Source organism: Perca fluviatilis, chromosome 11 (assembly GCF_010015445.1).
Source record: "Perca fluviatilis chromosome 11, GENO_Pfluv_1.0, whole genome shotgun sequence".
Lineage (NCBI taxonomy): Eukaryota > Metazoa > Chordata > Actinopteri > Perciformes > Percidae > Perca > Perca fluviatilis.
In genome coordinates this window covers 33,703,015-33,725,820 of record NC_053122.1, presented here as the reverse complement: position 1 = coordinate 33,725,820, position 22,806 = coordinate 33,703,015, and the positions used below count along the sequence as shown (strand labels likewise).

Below are 22,806 nucleotides of genomic sequence, written 5' to 3'. Positions count from 1 at the left end.
AAATGAACACGAGAGGACACATTTTCTTACAGCAGGGGCACCCAAACAGAGGGTCTCTCTAATTTAAAACACAACTTGCATTACACTCACAAAGACGTCTACCTTGATGAGCAGGGACTCCTTAGAGGTCTCCATGGACTTGTTGGAGGCCTGGAGCTGAGTCTGGAGCTGAGCGGCCTGGACTCGGGCTTGATTTAACTGGGTGCTGAGCTGCTCCAGCTGGCCGTGGAGGGGACTGTTCTGAGCTCTGGCCTGCTCGTACAGAACCCTGCTTTGCTCCAGCTGGGTTTTACTCTGAAGGAGCTGCGTCTGAAACTGGTCTCTCTCTGTCTGGAGGTGGCCGGCTTGGTTCCGGGTGCGATCCAACTCAATCCTAGTTTGTTCCAGCTGGGTTTTGGCTTCCTGGAGTTGGTTCTGGCTCTGCTGAAGTTTAGCGGCGAGCTGCTCCTGGGAGGACAGCATGGTGGAGGAGATCTGCTCCGAGACTTTGAGGAGCTGGCCTCGACTCTGCTGCAGGGACTCCAGCTGGGCGAGAGGGAGAGAGGGAGGGAGGGAGGGAGGGAGGGAGGGAAAACAGACAGATGAGACAAGTTTGGTTTTTACAGGCTGGTGTGCAGCTTGATGTGCTGCTCTGATAAGAAAATGATACGGCTCCTTTTGATGTAATCACATAATGCCAAAGGTTATAGCAGGACAAGGAAGTAGATAAACAGCGCCATCAAAACTTTCGGCAGGAATTGAGATGTTATCAGCAGTGTGTGGGAGGGGTGAGCTCAAACAAAGAGAAACTGAATTGTTGGGGGAAAAAAATAAGGAACTCCCACTGTGGTCATGAGGTTTGTAAAAACAAAAAAAAGAGGAAAAGAAAGATACGAAAAGGGAACGAAAGCGATGACCAATGGCCAATCCACAAGACCTTTATCACGTAGATGGAGAGAGGCAAATAGAAGCATTCCTGCCTGGAATTCTTCTGAACAATTAGCATCAAGAGCCAAGTCTAGTTGCTACCTATTTATTGGTTGGATTTTTGTGTCTATGGTATTTTTTAAGTGTGTGTATATAGGGCATTATGGTCCATTTTTGTCCTATTATTGATTTACTGGTTTTGTAGGGACTGGTTGTAGTTTTATTTGTGATAGTACTTGTTCCTCAGATTTTATTAGTGATTGATGATCGCTTTTATAGGAGGTCTGTATTATTTATCTGGATTTTATTGCACTAGCGTTTTATGAAAGGAGAACTGACACCTTAATTATGGATTGTAGGACTTTTAACTACTAAATTATGTGATTTATGTATTTCATGTGCTTATTATTCAGCGCTCCACTTAATGTAGATTTCCTTTCGTTGTCTCTTGTTGATGTGTGCCTTACAAATTCCCCCTCTGGGACGATATCAATAAAGTTGAAGTTCTTGCTGAACAACTGAAACTGGACTTGTTTAGCTGTCTCTATTTCGATAGACTGACTGAATGCATGAGATCAAAGATCTTCAACAGGGGGTCCGGGACCCCTAAGTGGTCCTCAGAGTCACTGCAGGGGGGCCACCAAATTATAACAGATACGGTTAAAGGGTAACTACCTTTTTTTTCAACCTGGATGGATCCAGTATTGAGCGAGATCGCAGCGGCGAGCCGGCGCGAACCGAGCTGCAATGTAACCTAATGGGACAATTGTGCAGCCTTGATTTGTGTCCACTAAAAGGGAGTTTTGTTTGCTACTGACAGGCTCAGATTGTTACTAAAAGTGTCTAACAACGTTATCGATCACAGCAAGTGACTTTTTGTCCGAAGACAGCGGTGTGGAGAGGGGAAAGTGAGTCAAGAAAAAGGTGTTCAGGGAGACTGGTGTTTCGGAGAAGGCTACAGAAATGATAGGCTCCTGTTATCATAAAGATTGTCAATGTTGTCAGACACTTTTAGTAACAATCTAAGCCTGTCAGTACCACAAAAAAAAAAGAACATTGCAGCTCTGTTTGCGCCGGCCCGGCATTGCGATCTCGCTCAATACTGGACCAAATTCAAAGATTTTTGGTCACATCAGTGACACAAATGCATGGGGAAATGGGGTTGCAAAAAACAGTAGTTACCCTTTAATCCTAAGGATTTACAGTACTGTGCCATGTATGTGTAACATTTAAAGATGATTTATAAAATCATGCCAACAATTATTATTTTAATGGTTTAGTATTCTATGCACTACAAAAGGTATGTATACAGGCTTTAGGTCACCCTACACGTTATTGTAGGCCCAGTTTAATATGCAACTTGATTTTATAAAATATATGTAGTAGGGGGTCCCTCCTCTGTCTCTTTTTCAGATAAGGGGTCCTTGGTTTCAAAAACGTGGAAGACCCCTGCATTAGATGGAGGAAGATGACAGCGGAGCTGCAGCCTCAGTAGCTGACAGTACCTCCTTGCTGTGCTGCTCCCTCTCCAGCTCCAGCTCTTGTTCTAAAGAGGTGACCATGCTCTGCAGCCCCGCCTCCAACTGAAGCCAGCGGGCCTCCTTCAGAGCCAGCTCCTTCTCCACACCGCACAGCCGCACCTCCTGCACAGACACACACACAAAATTATTGGTAGTAGGAGCGCAGCAGATTTATGGAGCAATAATGTTCGTCTCAACAAGTAATTTCTTCTTTTGTTTTATCCTTAAAGCTACAGTATGCTACTTTTCTATATTAATGAACGTCCGTTACATTCAAGCCATTGCCAAATGAGTTGATACAAAGCTAATTAAGCCCATCAGCTTCACCAAACTCTCTCTGTATTTCTCAGTATGGCTAGGTTTACTAGCCGTGGTGGTGGCGTGCGATCACCGAAGGCTTGTGTCATGTGGTTGCTCAGACAGCGTTGTTGTCATAACTTAGAATTCCTCATGGGGGAGACAGCAATTACCCACTATAGCTTTAACCAGACTAAATAATAAATTAGGATTTGACTTTACCTTGTCTTTGGTCTGCAGCTTGGTGGCGTCCAGCTCTCCGGACAAAGCCTCACAGTGACGCTGAGTTTCTTCAACCTCTTGCAGTAAAGTGTGAAGTTGTTGCTGCTGGCTGAGCTCCTAGTTAAACACACACACACACACACACACACACACACACACACACACACACACACACACACACACACACACACACACACACACACACACACACACACACACACACACACACACACACACACACACACACACACACACTTCAGAAACTGCTTATAGGACACCAGATAATGATTTTGATTTAACTCTAATAAGGAAATTAGATTAGATTACGTTGTCACACAAATTATATATTTTTATAATTTTATGAACACAAAATAAATATAAAAAAAGGTGTGCAAACATTATTACAGCCTTTGTATAATCAGGGCTTAAAGTAACTGTGTCGCTGACAGTGTTTTATTAACATTTCATATTGTATGCTCCTTCAGATCTAATATTACAGCTGATGGTCCCATTAAAGGATGAAGATTTGTTCAGTCAAAGAACTCATCAATATTTCTCTGTTTTATTTATTCAATTTGTGCCACAATCATGGTAATGAGATGAGTTTTATTTTTATTTAAAAAAATATATATTATAATTTAAATGAATTCTTTAATTTAAATATATTTTTTTGTATCTATTTTATGTGGATTTAAATTTAAAATTTAATTTAGTGATGTTAATTGATAAACATATTTACATTTCTAACTAATTTAATCTAAATTGTAATTAAATAAAAAAAAATCAAATTAAAATTTTAATTTAATTACATTTAAGTGTGTAATGTCATCGATTTCCTGTTTTGTATCTAATCAAACAGCTTTGCTGATAAATGTTTTACTTTTCGTTTATTTAAATGCTATACCTTTATAATAAAAAAACAACATTTATGATAGAACTTCATGATATTTCTTGTGAACGTTCAGTTTTTAGCTGCACACCAAAAGGTTATATAATACAACATACAGTACAGATAACACCAGCACTGACACTGACTGACACTGACTGCCCTCTGGAAACAGAGTTCCAAGTCTCAGGGGCCAAACATCCCACTTCTGTAACAGTACTTACCCCGCCACTATTAGGCTCCTTAATGCTCAGGCACCTTGCAGAGTAAACCTGTACTAAATGCAGCTTATTCAAATGCCCTTTATAGACTGCACGAGACACTTTACGGGAAGTTGCAATAGCACAAGGTCTTTACAGCTTTTTATTGGTTTGAATGATTGTCTATGTGATCGTCTTTTATGTACTGTATGTTCCGGTGTATGTATTGCCTTTCTTTAAACTGACTGGCACCAAGACAAATTCCAATCGACTGTGTTGACAAGGCAATAAAGTATTGAACTTGAACATCAATATCATTTATTACGCATTGCTGCTGGCTGTCAATCAATCAATCAATCAATCAATCAATCAATCAATCAATCAATCAATCAATCAATCAGTTCTCTCTTCTTATTCTTTCTAAAGTCATTGCACATGTTTTTGCACTAAACTAGGGCTGCACAATTAATCGTGATTTTATCGAAATCACAAGACGAACCAGGGCAATATCCAAATTGCAGGGGAGGGGGGGGGCACAATATCTTAATGGCAAAAATATGTCAAACCATTCTAAATGATGCATTATGGTGCTGCAGAGACATCCCGGGCATACAAATCGTACCCTAGTCTTTGTTTGATTTTATTGTATTTTTACGTTTTTCTATGATATGAAAAATGATCATTCCGTCCAATATCGTGAATCATATCCCAATATCAGTCAAAACGATATCTATTAAGATATTTTCCTCATATCATGCAGCCCCACTCTAAGCTTTTAGTAATTTAAACAAAACTTTGTCTCCATAGGTCTATAAAGGCTGAGTTCCCACAAGTTTTGCCCTCTGATTCTGTGTGTGCTCCTGACCTTCATGTTTCTTTCTGCGAGCTCTCTCTCTCGGGCCCCCAGGCTCTGCTGCAGAGACTCCACCTTCCTCTCCATCTCCTGCTTGTGATCTCGGATGGCCACTTCCAGCTGACCCAGCTGAGGACGACAGGGGTGTTGGGGGAGAGAAAATCAAAACACAAACAAAATCAGGAGAGAGATGACAGCAAAACATTCTGCAAATGAAATGAAGTATACTGGAAGAATCAGTTTGTTTGGGTCTGTGTTGTACCAGCTGTGCTCTCTGTTGGAGCTCCCCCTGTCTCTCCTTCAGTGCATTGTCCATATCCAAGACTTCGTGAGTTCTCTCCTCCAACTCCCTCTGGGTCTCACTGTGAAGCAACACACAGACACACACTTTAATTGAATAGTTTATCAGATAGCTAACTAATTAACAAAAAAAAAAAACACACTGAGTAACTGGGAGCATCCTCTGAATGGCAGATATAACAGAGATCGGCAGATATAACCGTATGATTCTTGCAGGGCCAAATAAAGGGGACATGATTCAAGGACTTTCTATTGTTTATTGTTGGGGGTTAGTTCCTTTGGTTTGAGTACTTACGTGAATAAGTTTTGACTTGTACTCATTATAGTGGCTTTTTGTGTGGGTTCATGACCGTAACCTAGATAATGACAACTGTTATGTTATGCTTTCTGTATCAAGCATATACATGTCCCTACTAATGCCTGTATGTATGTATGTATGTATGTATGTATGTATGTATGTATGTATGTATGTATGTATGTATGTATGTATGTATGTATATATATATATATATATATATCTATCTATCTATCTATCTATCTATCTATCTATCAGGAACGTATGGAGTAACTGGACTACTGATTAAGCACCTGAAACATGAACTCATTTTTTTTTCTTCTTTTTACACAAGAAAATGAATCCCACGTTCATGAGGGTACTCCAAGTTGAGTGCTTGATGTACGATATGCTTCACACTGTGTTACGCAACGGATGCGATTCAAATGTATGCAGATTTATCTGTGTCAGTGGTATGTTTTATATAGAAAACTATTCCATCAAAAAAAAAAAAAACAGAGCACTTGTAAAATCCATCACAGCAAATATACAGTACATATCACATTAAACAGGTTCCACCTTGGATAATAAGGGACATAACTTTCATTTTCTTTCCAGAAATTCATATTATCAAACAGTAAAGGATTTCCTCAGTAAACACAATGTCATTGCTTCATCTGAGAACAAAGATTAGCCGCGACATTATCCAGACGACGTACAAATATGAGGGATTTCAAAATGTGACACTGGGACAACAACAACAACAGGCTCCATGACTGTGTGTGTCCGTTTGTGATACACATGTACAATGTGGATATTGTTCCAAACACAGATGAGCCCGATCCAGAGAAGGATCGGAGCTACAGCACATGGGCGTTGTCTCCGTATGAGGGCTCGTGCCTTGTCCCCTGTGCGCAGGAGAATATTTTACATGAGGGCGTGACCTCACCTCAGTTGGACTGTCAGTTTTTCCACCGAGGCTTGCCGCTCATCTGCGGTGCTTTGGGTTCTCTGTAGAACGTCTCGGAGATCCCGTAGCCGCTCCAGAGTCTCAGCCAACTCTACCTGCGCCGCCTGAAGCTGTCCCTCCAGGACCTGAACCCGCTGGACACCGTTGAGCCGGTCGGCCTCACAGCGATGGAGCTTCTCCTCCAGATCATTCACTGGGAGGGGCAAGAAGGAAAAAGTTAAAAGTGAAAGAGAGCTGTGCAGTTCTGGCCCCAATTGTCTCTTCTCTGCTAAATATAAATAAAAGTAAGATAACAGTAAGTGAAATCTCCTACACTGCACTGAAACTGAGTTAATGTACCCATGTCACTCTTGCTGCTGAGCTGGCTCGCCATGTGTTGCAGGCTTTCGTCCATGCGGCTGAACTGAGAAATCTTGGTGTTGACATCCCTCCTTAGACGCTGCAGCTCCGAATCTTTAGACACCAGCTCCCCTCGGCACTTTGTCATCTCTGATGTCAGATGGCTGCAGAAAGCACAAAGAGAAAAACACATGGTATGTTCATTTACCTATGGAGGGACAAAATGGGCTGCAATAAAATGAAAGACATATAATACAGAAAATCTATATTACGCAGAAAAGCATTAAGCAGCAAACACACTGCATTGTTGTTGCGGCTGGGGTATGCAACATGCCCATTTCCTCACCTCAATGTGAGCAAGGCTCCCATCGTAGACTTAGAGAAAAATAAATCCCTCCAGAACTGTTGGGAGTAGCGTAACTGGGCTAAACAAACATGTCTTTGACAACACAACAACCAACCAGCTTTTGCTTTGGAGCTTTTAAAACGTCAATAAAATAAGACTAACCAGCAGCCCTGCAGAATAAAATTACTCCAAACACATAAGGCCCGATCTCCACGTCTCTAACAAGTAAGATCCCCATCTATATACACTGGTTTATGGGGCGGGGAGGGGAGGGCTGCTTCATGCCTACTAATAGTATGTGGTGTGATCATAAGACTGTTATGTGTGTGATTGTCTTTGCTGCAGGTCAGGAAAAACAGCCTACTAACGAAAATAGTCACGAACAAAAGCCCCATACAAACTGCTTTAAATAAAAGGGGCCTTTATTGTCGTTTCCATGAATACACAGAGAAACTAAACTGTCTACTCCATTTAACTATACATAGGATGGGTGGGAAGCTGCAGGCGCCAAGGAAAAAACTCCAGTTCTTTTTGACACTAACCTAACAGACATGTTTTTGGTGGTGGGACGAAACACAACACGGGAACATGCAAACTCCAGAACAGAAAGGCCCTGCCCAGGGATCGAACCCCAGTACTCAGAAATGCTGAGTCACTGGGGCTCCATGCCACCCGAATAGGCGATTCCTCTCTAACTGGGACGTTTTGGGACCGGTTGGTGGGATTGCTGTGGACGAGGTCCACTCGTTGATACACTGGTAAGAGTAAATGAGATTTAACCATGTATCCAGCTTATTTAAATAGGTCCTGTTACTGTATTTTGTGAACAGTTAACTTCATTTAATATTGTATGTGGCGTTTTCTTTTCTTAGGATACATTTTTTATTGTTTTTTTTCCCACATAACAACAACAACAACAACCCTCTCCCACCCCCTACCCTCTGCGGTCTCGAGGAAAACAAAACAAATAAACGACAGGAAATCACACCTTGCCTAGTCACTCTCCTCTACTTCTTGTGATGCTGAGGTCATTAGGATGGATACTTGTGCTGCTGCACCTTTCCATAGGTCTATAGTCGATGATTTGGCTTTTTTAATCCTTGCTGTAGAGAGCAAAGTTTCAGATTCAGGTTGGCAGAACGTGCAGTAGGGAGGGTTTAGAGACGCATCTCTTCTGAGGAGTCCAATATGTCCTATGATGACATATGTTGAAATGGATCTGCTGGTGATTTGGGTTCTTGGAACAGTGGGAAATGTTGTCCCAGACAATTAATTGCGTTCCCCTTAGGGCTCAGCTCTCGCTCCCATTTCCTTGCTATTGGGAGTTCTCCTATGGATACTTGCATCAGTTTAGCATAGATCTTGGACGTTAATCGTGGCGTTTTCTTTTGCAGGGTGCAAATGTTCCACCAAAACAAGTTCCTTCCTGAAACTATTCTGTAGAGCCACTAGGGCTGGGCGATAAAACGATAACGATATGTATCGCGATAGACACGTAATCAATATCAATAGAAAATGCGTTCGATAAAACGTTCAATGACTTGTTTTTCTTCTTCGGAAGAAACCAGAAGTTGCGAAGCAAGTTTGGTTGCATGAACAAAGGCACTCACTCTCTGGTAACCTAGCAACGTAGGGAGTGACACTCTTACAGCCAATCATGTAACAGTATCAAGTTTGGTTGCGCCACATCGCTGTCTCGTGTTGGATTCTACCATTCTACAATAACAGAACCGGCGGCGTGTAGCGATAAGTGGAAAGTGAGTGCCGCAGCGAGCGAGGAAATTGTTGATAAAACAGGAAAAGTCAGTATGGCAGTTTTGGGGATTTTATAAGTCTGACCGTCGTCCCCACCAACACTACCGCAAACTTGTTTTACCACCTTAGCCGTGCTCACACTTTGGAGCACAGCCGTATTCGCCAGCAACGTCCAACATCTGCAGCTGCTACACCGCACAAGCAGCAGACCGCCATGGAGAGGTACTCTGCATCAGCGCCTTACTAAACGCTACAAAGAAATAACGGAGGCAGACGTGCTGAGCACTGTCCAGAAGCCAGGTTACCAACCTAGCACTAAACCTGCAGAAAATAGTTCTTCTCAGGTTTCAGGTTTCTCTATGTTTATATTTAACACTTTGCACCATTTTATTACACCTTATTAAGCAATTCTTACTTATTCTTTCTTCACTGTGATTTTAGACTTATGTTTACATTTTAATTATTTGAGTGGTTTCCATGGTTGTGTTGACATTTCTGCTTTTATAACTGAGGGGATTATAATCAGAGGAAAGTTAAGTTTAAAATAAAAATGTTTAAATTTAATATATTTTTCTCCTGGTCCTTATTTTAAATAGGTCATAAAAAATATCAATAATTATCGATATCGACCGATATGAAACACTTATATCGTGATACAGTTTTCAGCCATATCGCCCAGCCCTAAGAGCCACAGTCTCTGCCCACGGAGCTTAGCGCCGCCCAAGACGATTGCGATTGGTTTAAAGAAATGAAGAAACAACCCAGAGCGTTTTTTTTTTCTCCTATCCCAGAATGTAGGTGTGGTGTAGCCAGACCTTAATCCACAACGCTGTAGATAGGTCTGCCGATGCGAGCATACCGGGAGTCTAGCACGAGCATACCTGTGTGTACAGGTGTTCTTACGTGACAGACTCGGAGAGTTCTTACCTGACAGACTCTGAGAGTTGTGTGTTCTGCTGTTTCATCTCCTGCAGGTCCTTGTCTTTCTCCTGGGCGTCCTGCTCTCTGTTCCTTACCTCACCTTGCAGAGAGGCCCGGGCTCGTTCCAGCTGCTGCTCCAGACTGGACACCTGCGGACAAAAACAACATGAGCGTCCATGTTTATTTTTAAAAAAAAGGTAGAAAGCTAATGAGATCCCAGGGAATTAAGAACGACACTAAAGAAACCCTCAATTCTAATGAAGGAACAGTGTCTTGTAGTGTAGGCTTGACTTCATTCTCAAAACTATGAAAACTAAACACTCTCTCCCTACAGGCAATCTGATATCTTGTCTGTTACCCAGAACAAACCTTCATGTATACTTCATGTCCCTGTATGGCTCTGCTCACTGAATGGAGACCGTTGTGCTCTTTTTGTTATGAAGGACAGAAAGCAAAATCAGCTGTTCAAATGTGCCGAACTATCAAATACATCCCTCAGGCAATGAGACTGATTGAAGTTTGTGATATGTGTGGGGAGACAGTAAGTCTGCATATTAAGAGTACTGCTATACTTACAATTATCCTCTGCTTCTGCTTGCTAATACAATTTACAGCTTCAATAAAAAAATGTCAATCTTTGCTAATAAGAAGCTACTTGAGCCTTTCCCCTCCTGCTTTACTAAGACTAATCTTGGCACAATACAACGTATAAATGGTTTGTACTAAAGCTGCTAGATCGTGAAAATCCTCCTGATACGGTTCTCCTGTCACTCTAAAGATGGCTTACTTGAAGCCTTGGACACATCCCAAATATCTGGTAGACTTGGGATCTAAATGGGGGTGTTTAGACCCCAGGAAGATAGGTTTAGTGGACAGGATAACTAAACACATCCCAAATCAGTGCAAGAGCAAATGCATGCCTGGCAGTGAGTGAGAAGAAAGAGCATAATAGAAGGGCATTTTGTGATTAAAAGTAAAAACTGAACTGGCTTTGCAGATCTTTTGGGAGTAAATCATTTTCGTCAGAATCAAGCAATTCTAAAAACAATTTTCAAAAACATTTCTACTGCCACATAAGCATAAAACACAGTAAATCTGTCTCGCACCATTATAAGGCCCTTCAATGCCAAGGGAAGACCTTGACAAAGATACAGTCTGAGACGGAGACCTACTGCTGCCTAGAGAGCACACACTATGTTCACGCTGTTGCCAGAAAGAGTTTGACACACTGCTTAACTTTTTTCTACACTCAAAATATTATAAAGTAGTATTCAAGTTATTCTAAAAAATCTCACCACAAACTTCCTATAATAAATAAATTAAGATTATTAAGGGAGCGTGCTCCACGGCTGCTCAACATGTAACACTGTGTGACCAATGGGTGGGGAAAGTGAAAGAGCAGCGCTTGTCCCTCCCTCATCCCCACCACTGAGGTGCCCTTGAGCAAGGCCCTTAACCTCCAACCACTCCAGTGGAGCTGCTCAGTGGCCAGCAGATCAGACTGGGGTTGTACTGGGCAGCTTCCAGGTATGAATGTGGAGCTGTGTGAATGCGACAGGTTGTTGTTGCAAATGAGAATTTATTTATCGACTCATCTGGATAAATAAAGGTTAACCCTTGGGTTGTCCTTGTGTCAAATTGGACCCGTTTTAAACATTTCTTTACATCAGAAATATAAGTTTCTTTCAACCAAATTGCCCAAAGATAACATGGATGCACTTCGCAGGTAAAATTAATGATTACTTTCATTGAATTTGGGGTGTTTTGTTCAATTTTATAGCATTTGAAAAAAATGTTTTAATGGTTTCAAAACAGTATATCCTGACTTAACTTTGACAGATAAGCCAGTCTGTGATCTACTCAAAATTAACTAATAGTCAAAATCAGGGGTCTTCAACGTTTTTAAAGCCAAGGACCCCCTAACTGAAAGAGAGATGGATGAGGGACCCCCTACTACATATATTGTATGAAATGAAGTTGCATATTAAACTGAGTGGGCAGCCTAAAGCCTTTATACATACATTTTTTGCATGGAATACTAAGCGTTTAAAATAAAATAAAAAATGTAGCCTTATGAATGTTTTCATTTTAAAACATACATGTGGCACAGTAAATCCTCAGGATTAACTATCTGTGGATGGCTACCTTAGTGACTACCTTACATAGGCCAGTAAGCCTATCATGTGGGGATTAATATTTGCTAATAATATGTTGGATTCATTGAAGAAAAATAAATAAATAAATAAAATTAACAATAATTTGGAGGCCCCATTGCATTGACTCTGAGGACCCCCTGTTGAAGATCCCTGGTCAAAATAATTTATAATTTCCGCTTTTTTTCAAGTCAAAAATTAGATATAATGTCATATAAATTAGGTTTATTGACCATTGATGAAAAAGTGTTAGAAACATCGGAAAAAGCGGCCCAAAAAAAAGTTTCATTTTCAATTTTGATCCCTAAGGACAACAAGTTGATGGCCGACGGGAAGTCAACACGAGGTTTAAATAAATAAAACTTTTGAACTATTGATGATATGAACAGAGAAGACGCACCGGCTCTCCAAATCTAGCAGCAGGGAATAGCCCCAAGGCCTTTCTTTTTGTGCACTAAAATAAAAGTAGCTTAGTCTGGAAAGTTTTTCATGACATTATAGCTAAAATAAAAAACAATGGACGGAATATCATAGATAAGTCAACAAATACTCCATGGTGTTCTATATATTTTCAGAAGTGCATTTTGGAACCATCTCCCACTTACCTGTTTCTGCAGCTGGCTCTGACTCTCCTCCAGCTCAGAGATGTGAGCAGAGCTCTCGGTCAGCATGGTCTGCTGCTGCTGCAGAGAAAGCTGGAGCTGCAGGTTCTGCTCACTGGAGCTCTGACAAACCAGGCTGAGCCCGTGGAGCTTTTCCTGCAGAGAGGACACCTGGAGAGGGAGGAACAGGGGACAGGAGAGGTCAGAGAAGAGAGGGCTTGCAAACAGACATCCCAGAGTTTGAAAGACTCACCTCGCTGTATGCAACACTGTACCTTGGCTCTGCTATTCTGCAGCTCGCTCTCGTAGTTCTCCTTCACCTCCTCCATCTGCTGCAGGTAGCAGTCCAGCTCCTCTCTACACGCCGACAGAGACGACTGTAGTTCACACACCTGATGTACAAACCGAAGTCATGGACGGTGCACAGTTACGGTGGAAGTCATGAATTCTGCCAGGTGTTTTCGTACACTTAAAACTTTGTTATTTGTGTTGTGTCTATTAGGGCTGGGCAATATATCGATGTTATATCGGCATCGATATATGAGGCAAGATATCGTCTTAGATTTTGGATATCGTAATATGACACAGGGTTGTCTTTTCCTGTTTTAAAGGCTGCATTACAGTAAAGTGATATAATTCTTTTGTTTTTTTTAAAGATTTTTTTTGGGGGCTTTTCCCTTTATTTGTGGTGACGTGAAAAAAACTTTTTTGCACACCTCTTTTGTCGGGCAGGTGCGTAGGATATGATCAAAGGCAACAGATCAAAAATAGTAGAGAGAAAATCCCGCACACTGACCATTACGCAAGCAATAGTTTATTAGAAAAATACAACGTTTCGGTCTCAGACCTTCATCAGGTAAATCTTCACCCTTTATTTGTGGTGACAGTGGATAGACAGGAAAGGTGGGAGAGAGATAGGGGATGATACGCAGCAAAGGGCCGCAGGTCGGACTCGAACTCGGGGCGCTGCAAAGGACTCAGCCCACATGGGGCGCACGGTCTTACTGGGGGAGCTAGAGGTCGCCTCAGTGATGTCATTTTCTGAACTTAACAGACTTACTAGCTGTTCTATTATTGGCCTTTACCCACTTAGTCATTGTATCCACATTATGGGTGATTATTCATCAAAACTCTCATTGCGTTAAAAAGGCATACTATGCAGTTTCCGTTTGTCAAACAGCGACCCCTATAGTCACTGCGGAGTACTTGTATTTAACGTTACTGTCGTATGCAGAGCCGTCTCTGCACTCACGGCCTGAGCCCCTCCCCCCCTTCTCGCGAGATCTGGTGGGGCGCCACCTACCAAACATTGCATTGCTGGTTTTGCCAGCGGCGTCCCCCCCCGCTTTGCTATCGGGATGATTTGCCCTACGAGTTCATTTACCATCGAAATGACTTTGAAGCTGTTGTATTAAAAAGGTACAAATCTTGCATATTGTGCCTTTAATATTTTGTGAAAGCACCAATAGTCAACCCTACAATATTGACATCGATATATTTTATCGTGATATTTGATTTTTTTTTTTTTTTCATATCGCCCAGCTCTATGGTCTATGATGACCAGGTCTTTGTACAAACCTTGGTGGCAGACTGAGCCGCCTGCGCTTTGTAACGCTGCAGAAACTCCTCGCTGTGTCTTACTTCAACCTGCCTCTGCTGCAATGAAATCAAATATAAACAGCATAGACCTGGGTTAGATTATAGTAGTCATACCTTAAATCTGAAATGGTGCGTGTGCTTTAACCCAGCGAAGGTGGGAAGATGCACTAATATGGTCCTACATACTGCCGTGTGTACCTGCGCGAGTTGGTCCACGGAGCTCTGTAGCAGGAGAGCTGCTTCCTGAGCCTCGTCTCGCTCCCTCCGGAGGGAGCTCAGCTCCTGCTCCATCTGCAACACACGAGACTGAGCCTCCTCCAAAGACAGCTGCAACTGCAGAATAGAGGAAATACTGTCACTTACTACAGGTATAATCACTAAATTTTAAAAACACAGAATTTTGCTGCGGGGGTTCAGTGGAGAGAAAGTGAGCGAGACAAAGATGTAGTTCACCATTTTTACTCTGTGCTGTTGCTCTGTGAATTCTTGAGCTTGAGATTTTTTACACTTCTCCAGAGACTGCTGGTACTCTCTTTGCTTTTTGGTCATCAGTGACTGGTAATGCTGAAGGGTGCTGGTTTTCTCCTGTAATTAGAAAAAGGGAAAACAGGGAAATAAAATAAAGAATATTCTGAAAGTGGTATAAAACGGTGGATTTAGAGAATATACAGTGCCTTGCGAAAGTATTCGGCCCCCTTGAACGTTTCGACCTTTTGCCACATTTCAGGCCTCAAACATAAAGATATAAAACTGTAATTTTTTGTGAAGAATCAACAACAAGTGGGTCCCAATTATGAAGTGGAACGAAATTCATTGGCTATTTCAAACTTTTTTAACAAATAAAAAACTGAAAAAGTGGGCGTGCAAAATTATTCAGCCCCTTTACTTTCAGTGCAGCAAACTCTCTCCAGAAGTTCAGTGAGGATCTCTGAATGATCCAATGTTGACCTAAATGACTAATGATGATAAATAGAATCCAGCTGTGTGTAATCAAGTCTCCGTATAAATGCACCTGCTATGTGATAGTCTCAGAGGTCCGTGTAAAGCGCAGAGAGCATCATGAAGAACAAGGAACACACCAGGCAGGTCCGAGATACTGTTGTGGAGAAGTTTAAAGCCGGATTTGGATACAAAAAGATTTCCCAAGCTTTAAACATCCCAAGGAGCACTGTGCAAGCGATAATATTGAAATGGAAGGAGTATCAGACCACTACAAATCTACGAAGACCCGGCCGTCCCTCTAAACTTTCAGCTCATACAATGAGAAGACTGATCAGAGATGCAGCCAAGAGGCCCATGATCACTCTGGATGAACTGCAGAGACCTACAGCTGAGCTGGGAGACTCTGTCCATAGGACAACAATCAGTCGTATACAGCACAAATCTGGCCTTTATGGAAGAGTGGCAAGAAGAAAGCCATTTCTTAAAGATATCCATAAAAAGTGTCGTTTAAAGTTTGCCAAAAGCCACCTGGGAGACACACCAAACATGTGGAAGAAGGTGCTGTGGTCAGATGAAACCAAAATCGAACTTTTTGGCAACAATGCAAAACGCTTTTTGTTGCTGCGTGAAAAGCAACACAGCTCATCACCCTGAACACACCATCCCCACTGTCAAACATGGTGGTGGCAGCATCATGGTTTGGGCCTGCTTTTCTTCAGCAGGGACAGGGAAGATGGTTAAAATTGATGGGAAGATGGATGGAGCCAAATACAGGACCATTCTGGAAGAAAACCTGATGGAGTCTGCAAAAGACCTGAGACTGGGACGGAGATTTGTCTTCCAACAAGACAATGATCCAAAACATAAAGCAAAATCTACAATGGAATGGTTCACAAATAAACATATCCAGGTGTTAGAATGGCCAAGTCAAAGTCCAGACCTGAATCCAATCGGAATCTGTGGAAAGAACTGAAAACTGCTGTTCACAAACGCTCTCCATCCAACCTCACTGAGCTCGAAGAGCTGTTTTGCAAGGAGGAATGGGCAAAAATGTCAGTCTCGGTGTGCAAAACTGATAGAGACATACCCCGCGAACTTACAGCTGTAATCGCAGCAAAAGGTGGCGCTACAAAGTATTAACTGGGGCTGAATAATTTTGCACGCCCAATATTTCAGTTTTTTATTTGTTTAAAAGGTTTGAAATATCCAATAAATTTCGTTCCAATTCATGATTGTGTCCCACTTGTTGTTGATTCTTCACAAAAAATTACAGTTTTATATCTTTATGTTTGAGGCCTGAAATGTGGCAAAAGGTCGAAAAGTTCAAGGGGGCCGAATACTTTCGCAAGGCACTGTATTCAGCATGTCAGAAAGGGTTGTGAATCATAACTAAAACTCATAGCCTTTGGCAGATGTCCAGCTGTATTCAGACAAATTGACCAGATCTTGCCTCTGCGTGTCTGGCTGTACCTTGATGAGGTTACGAGAAAACAAACACGTGGGTGTGTGTTGTACCAGTAGCTGTTTCTCCAGCTCCGTGTTGGTCAGTGCAGCCTGAGTATAGGCCGAGGTTTTCTCCTGTAACTGTTTCTCCAGGGAAGCCGCGCGGGCACTTTTTCTTTTCAACTGAAGTGAACAGAGATTTTAAAAAAACAAGAACAAAAATCAGTAAGAATCAATAATTGGCTCTCAAGCTTGGTAACATATAAAAGAATATTTATAAAATATATATACAGTATATCCTCACTTTTGATGGCTGAGAAGGTTGTTGTGAAATACATAAAAATAACAAACCAATGACCATGAAACCGCTCTATTAATTTACAATGCTCTAAGACAGTTGAGTACAAAGAAGAAATGTTAAAAGGTGCTGTAGGTAGGATTGCGAAGATCCAGGACTTAGCCCAAAAATTGGAACATCGACAACTTCTCAGTCCCTCCCCCCCTTTCCGCTAAAGCCCAATACAGTCTCCTAAGCCCCTCCCCCCACGAGGAAGAATGAATGTGTGTGCATGAGCAGTGATTGACACGCAGTTAGACACCCCCCCCCCGGCCCTGATTGGTGCATCTGAACAGGGAGCGGTGGATTTTTACAAATCGCACTACAGGCTGTAGGTAGGCTGAGGAGCCGGATTTTTTTTTTTTTTAAATGACCTGCTTCATGTAGTTCTACTGGAACATAGGGTCAGTTTCAGCAAATATGACAGAAAGTTAGTTTTATAAGGCTTAACTACTGCATCTTTAATCTACTTTAAGCAGTAAATCAGGTTGTGCACTGGTTTAAAAAAAAATAAATAAAAAAGTAAAAAGAGAAAACAATACTAAGAAAAAGAAAGAAATGATGAAAGGGGATGACAGAAGAGAAGATCAGAAACCTCTTTCTCTGTGTCAGTGGCTTGGCTGACTTTGTCCAGCAGCTCCGTGTGGAGGCTCTGGTAGTGGGAGGCTCTCTGGGCCATGGAGCTCTGCAGGGAGGAGACCTCCTCCTGGGTTCTGCTGAGACGCTCCTGAAGCCGCTCGACCAGGCTGTTCTGTTTGGCCCGCTCAGTCTCCACCGACTGCAGCACTCTCAGCAGCTGCTGGTAGCCTTCACCTGCAAGGGATGAGTGACGAATGGCAAAGAAAGAACAGTAAAGCATAATACATAATATATTAAGGAGATCTATATATGGTAGCTGCCTTTTTCATGCCATTTTTCTACTTGTGTTGCTGTGCAATTAACTTAAAGTGCTCATATTATGCTAATTTTCAGGTTCATAATTGTATTTAGAGGTTATAGCAGAATAGATTTACATGGTTTAATTTTCAAAAAACACCATATTTTTGTTGTACTGCACTTTGCTGCAGCTCCTCTTTTCACCCTGTGTGTTGAGTTCTCTGTTTTAGCTACAGAGTGAGACATCGCACTTCTGTTCCATCTTTGTTGGGAGTCGCACATGCGCAGTAGCTAGGTAAGGACTACTAGCCAGTCAGAAGCAGAGTATGAGGGCGTGCCACGCTAGCAGCTAGGCGAGCATTATAACATGTGTTACAAAGTGACGCACGTTTGTCTCTGAAGTAAAGGCTGGACTACAATAGAGCTGTTTGGAGCAGTTTGTGAACAGTGTTTTCTGTTGGAGATGGTAAGTCCCTTTGGGGTGGACTTTGGGCTTTTTCACTTTGTAAACCTATAACGTGCACAAAAAAGACATAACACAATAAAGGAAAGGGGAGAAGCCAAAAAGCATAATATGAGCACTTTAATTATCATGTCGCACAAAAGTTTCGTTTAAGATTTACATCGTTTTTTTCCTTTCACCTCAAGTGCAAAATAGGATGCAGAATGAGTCTCTCATTCTAATTATATTAAGTTCCAATAATCCAAAACTTATTTCACTCTAAGATTGGAAGAAAACTATTGTATTCAATATAATTGAAAGGAAATTGCAGGAAAGAATCTTCAGATGTACAAGGAAAAACCTGAATAAAAAAAAATTTAATCTTACATCTCTGTTAATAGGCATGGCTAACACAGAATGTAATGAAGTACACAAGAGGTGTGTCAGCATACCTGGCTTTAACTTCAGCAGGTGTGCTGTTCCTGAGTAGTCCACTGGGGGAAGCATGCAGGGCCTGACGCACGGCGTCCCCACAGCACCCTGAAATTAAACATCCACATATGGCAACGCTAAACACGGCAGCCGCTGCTGTTTTGGACAGTTTCTGTGGCACAACATCCAGGTTTGGGCAAGCAAATAAACAGATGATGTAACAAATAGGTCAAAGATTGTGGAAGACTTAACAAAATCATGTGAGATCAGAAGAACACAAACAACAATGTATTGTGTATTGTGTGTATATATTCCTGTCCACCTCTCGTAGATGCAGCAGGGCCAGTATGGCCTCCAGGCTGGCCAGCTCCGCCTGGCTCTGCTGAGCCTCTCTGTGGCTCTGGGCCACCCTCTGCTCCTGGCTCTGGGTCACAGTCTGCAGGCTTTCCAGCTCCTTTCGCAGAGAGGCCAGCTCCCTGAACTCTGCGGCCCGCTCCATGAGCTGCTGTTCCAGATGTAAGGCCTTCTGTCCGGCCTCCTCCAGCTGAGCCTGGAGGCCAGCAGCCGCAGACTTGGCCTGCCTCCCCTCCTCCTTCAGCTGGCTGGGGGGAAGACGAGGGGGAGGTTTGGCAATACAATGATTAAACCAGCAAATCAAAGTAGGGCTGAACAATGAATCGCAAATGTATCGAAATCGCAATATGGACTAGTGCAATATCCAAATCGCAGGGAGAGGCGCAATATTTGTTAAAGGCAAAATATGTGTGAAACCATTAAGTTATTTAAGTATTGTGGTGCTGCAGAGATGTCCCGGCCTACAAATCGTATTCTACAGACTAAATCCTCGCAAAAACTACACTAATAAATAATTTTAATTTTAATATTTTTCAATGAAAATGAGAATGATACTGAAATGATCATTCTGTCCAACATCGTGAATCATATCGCGATTGCAATATCAGTCAAAATAATCCAGTTCGATATTTTCCTCATATCGTGCAGCCCTAAATCAAAGAGATTTCTTCTGAAAGATTTGATATATAATGATAAATCAAAAAAAAAACTCCAATTTATTTCTGTCCCTACATACAAATCTGAAGTAAACCATGTACACCACGAACAATGAAAAGGGGAAATCAATCTCCCTTACCTGATTGTTTGACTCTGTTCTACCTTTCCTCTCTCCAGCACGGTGCACTTCATTTCCAACTCCTCTTTTTCTCTGTCACACTCGATAAGACTCTCTTTTAGTTTGCTCTCACTCTCCATCACCTTAAAAAAAAATGAAAATTATAAAACACTTTTATGGCATCGACATGCAACTAACGTAGTTAAAAAGAAAATATATATATATATATATATATATATATATATATATATATATATATATATATAGATAATATATATAGATAATATATATAGAATATATATTAAATCATTCAAATAAATCTAATTTACCCTCTTAAGTTTAATGGAAATGGTAGCCTTATAATCTTTGAAGGCTTCTTTGAGTTTCTCTGCATTTTGAAGTGCTTGGTTCCTTTGTTGCTCAGCCCTGTAAGGAATGAGGTAGAAAATAAGTACTAAAGCAATAACTCCATCATGTTTGGGAAGTGAATTAGACATGGAATATCTGATTATGTTTTTAAACTTGAGGTCCGAGTCAATCCTTTCATTTAGTTCAATTGAAAATATTTGAATATGACAGGGAGCAAATGCAATTATGAGACAAAATACATTGTAGCAGATCAATTTTAATATGATACATGTTCAATTCAAAAACGCTTTTGCACACTTCTTTTTTGGGGCAGGTGCGTAGGAAAAGGTAAGGTGAATTCACCGGAGGAAGGTCTGTGTGACCGAAACGTAGTGAAATATAGTATTTGCATGAGTAATGGACAGTGTGTGGGACTTCTTCGACAATATGATACATGCGGTCACCCAAAATCTTAGAAGGACTGTAATCTGTTACTCTAATGAAATTGAACTGGGTGCGGAAGCCGAGCCTGGATAAAGGCATCACCGTTTGCCCAGTGCTGTCTTGTTGTCCAGCTCTTCTCTGAGCATGCTCAGCTCCTCGGTGAGAGTCGCCACCAAAATGTCCCCGTGAGCTGCTGCTTCCTGGCTACACTCTGCCCTCAGCTCTGCTGCCCTGGGAAACACAGACAAAGGACAGGTTGTTAGGGTATGAATGCTAGGTTCAATTAGAGGTTAGTGTTACAGTTTCAAGACAAAGGCAAATTATTAAAAGCCACAATCAAGCATGCCTCAGTAAGAGTATTAACAGGAATAGTGTCAAAAAGGTCTATAGAGAAATCTAAAATTATGAATGACTGTACCCCATAGCACTTTACATAATCCTTACAGCGAACCAGTATCCAGTGTATATAGATAGTCATGCAATTTCCACATGACAATTACATAAATAGCAACATCCACAGAAGTCTCTGTTGAGGTCATGGGGTTACTTTAGTTCTGCGGCCTGAGTCTCCAGCTCTGCTTGAAGCTGACGAATGTGTTCACTCTTGACTGCCACACTGTTGACCCCCACCCTGGGGCCTCTGAGGCGGACCTGGAAAAACAAAAAACACATACAGTAAATATAGAGATGCACCGATAGACCGGCCGGTGACCGGAATTGGACGGTTTTCACGTGCTCGACCATGACCGGCAGGTCAGTCTGACATATGCCGATTTCATGCCGGTCAACGCTACAATTAACCGACAACATAAATTATACGACTTACAGTTCTCAGGGACGCACACACACACTGACGCGACAGTCTATTTTTCTTTTCTCTCAACTTTTTCACTGTGTGTCGCGGTGTGAAGCGCGTCTCCGCGCTATTTTCGCACATGTAGGGAACCTCGTGAATTAACCTGCAACATGTCAGCTGTTTGGAAATTCTTCAGCGTGTGTGCAGAAGAGAACAAGTTTGCAATATGCAACACCTGCAAGGAAAACCTAGGGCGTGGAGGGACGACACCAAAAACCAAAATCACATTTTTTTTGTTGGATATTGGATGTGAAAAGAAGTAAACTGTTCTAACATTGCACTTTAGATGTGTGTGAATTTCCCACACCGGGAGTAATTTATATAGTTCTATTTTATAGTGATCCATTATCTGTTCAAAAAATGTTCTATGTTCTGTGCAAAACGTTCTATTAAAGAAAAGATAGAAAATAAATAGTGGTGTGTGCTGTAAAGTGGTTAGAAAAAAATCGGAATCGGCTAAAATCGGTATCGGCTGGCCTAACTCAAAGAAAATCGGAAATTGGAATCGGCCTACAAAGTTGTAATCGGTGCATCTCTAAGTAAATATTATGTATCCACTACAGTTAATTTATATAACAGATTGTTAATATTTCTTATTATGTCATTGTTGTGGCTTGATATTTAGAGTGAAGAAACAACAGACCAAAACAATCTCCTCTGCCAATGTCTCAACAAAACGCTGAAACAAAGAACTCTGACTTCACGCTATACTCATTTGCAGCACACAAAATATGAAGCACAACATATACCATTTAAAGTGCTCATATTATGCTCATTTTCAGGTTCATAATTGTATTTAGAGGTTATATCAGAATAGGTTTATGTGGTTTAATTTTCAAAAAACACCATATTTTTGTTGTACTGCACATTACTGCAGCTCCTCTTTTCACCCTGTGTGTTGAGCTCTCTGTTTTAGCTACAGAGTGAGGCATCAAAAAGCAAAAAGCATAATTTTACACTTTAAAAAAATACAATACCTTTAATCACACAAATCATCTGTGTAAGGAATGACAGTCCTACCTGCGACTTGGAAGTGGCCAGTTCATACTGCATAGCATCGAGGTCGCTGATGAGCTGTTCATCCTGCGCGGTCAGACAGGCGTTCTCCTGACGCACACAGGCGCCCTTCTTCCTTTTAGAGAAAGACTCCATCTCTACTGACCTGGTCTCGAATGAGGCGGACTGAACAGGAAGGGAGAACACAGATTAGGGCTGTACGATATGAGGAAAATATGCAATATTGTTGTTGATTACCGCAATAATGATATTACGTGCGATAAATTAGCAGATATTAAAGCGCACTTAGTTCTACATTTCTGCCGCTTTCAGTATTCTGCTAAAATACCAACAAATGGCTTGTTGAATTTAAAACAAATCATTTCCAACATTCTTTTATGAACAAATTGAACATTGA

At 41.5% G+C, this 22,806-nt stretch overlaps 1 protein-coding gene and 1 long non-coding RNA gene across 4 annotated transcripts in view; one reads left to right on the top strand and one right to left on the bottom strand.

The window, feature by feature from the left end:
• The window catches only part of ccdc18 (coiled-coil domain containing 18), a 28,009-nt gene that overhangs the window by 3,820 nt on the left and 1,383 nt on the right, over window positions 1–22,806 (bottom strand). For 2 of the 3 annotated variants that reach the window (XM_039816500.1, XM_039816501.1), the window contains 22 exons: window positions 22,413–22,574; window positions 21,084–21,187; window positions 20,639–20,767; window positions 20,074–20,170; window positions 19,766–19,887; window positions 18,938–19,217; window positions 18,636–18,723; window positions 17,461–17,678; window positions 16,601–16,711; window positions 14,597–14,728; window positions 14,342–14,476; window positions 14,123–14,200; window positions 12,820–12,936; window positions 12,548–12,715; window positions 9,796–9,938; window positions 6,768–6,931; window positions 6,408–6,621; window positions 5,147–5,246; window positions 4,897–5,013; window positions 2,946–3,062; window positions 2,412–2,549; window positions 103–525 (listed from right to left, as the gene is read on the bottom strand). In XM_039816500.1, coding sequence (XP_039672434.1) covers window positions 103–525; window positions 2,412–2,549; window positions 2,946–3,062; window positions 4,897–5,013; window positions 5,147–5,246; window positions 6,408–6,621; window positions 6,768–6,931; window positions 9,796–9,938; window positions 12,548–12,715; window positions 12,820–12,936; window positions 14,123–14,200; window positions 14,342–14,476; window positions 14,597–14,728; window positions 16,601–16,711; window positions 17,461–17,678; window positions 18,636–18,723; window positions 18,938–19,217; window positions 19,766–19,887; window positions 20,074–20,170; window positions 20,639–20,767; window positions 21,084–21,187; window positions 22,413–22,574 — 3,357 coding nt within the window. Of the gene's footprint in view, window positions 1–102; window positions 526–2,411; window positions 2,550–2,945; window positions 3,063–4,896; window positions 5,014–5,146; window positions 5,247–6,407; window positions 6,622–6,767; window positions 6,932–9,795; window positions 9,939–12,547; window positions 12,716–12,819; window positions 12,937–14,122; window positions 14,201–14,341; window positions 14,477–14,596; window positions 14,729–16,600; window positions 16,712–17,460; window positions 17,679–18,635; window positions 18,724–18,937; window positions 19,218–19,765; window positions 19,888–20,073; window positions 20,171–20,638; window positions 20,768–21,036; window positions 21,188–22,412; window positions 22,575–22,806 lie in introns of those variants that run through there. The other variant, XM_039816502.1, reaches the window with a different exon arrangement.
• LOC120568796 lies at window positions 7,570–10,428 on the top strand. Its single transcript, XR_005640786.1, has 2 exons — window positions 7,570–7,871; window positions 9,843–10,428. It is a non-coding gene; the product is annotated as an uncharacterized LOC120568796 (long non-coding RNA).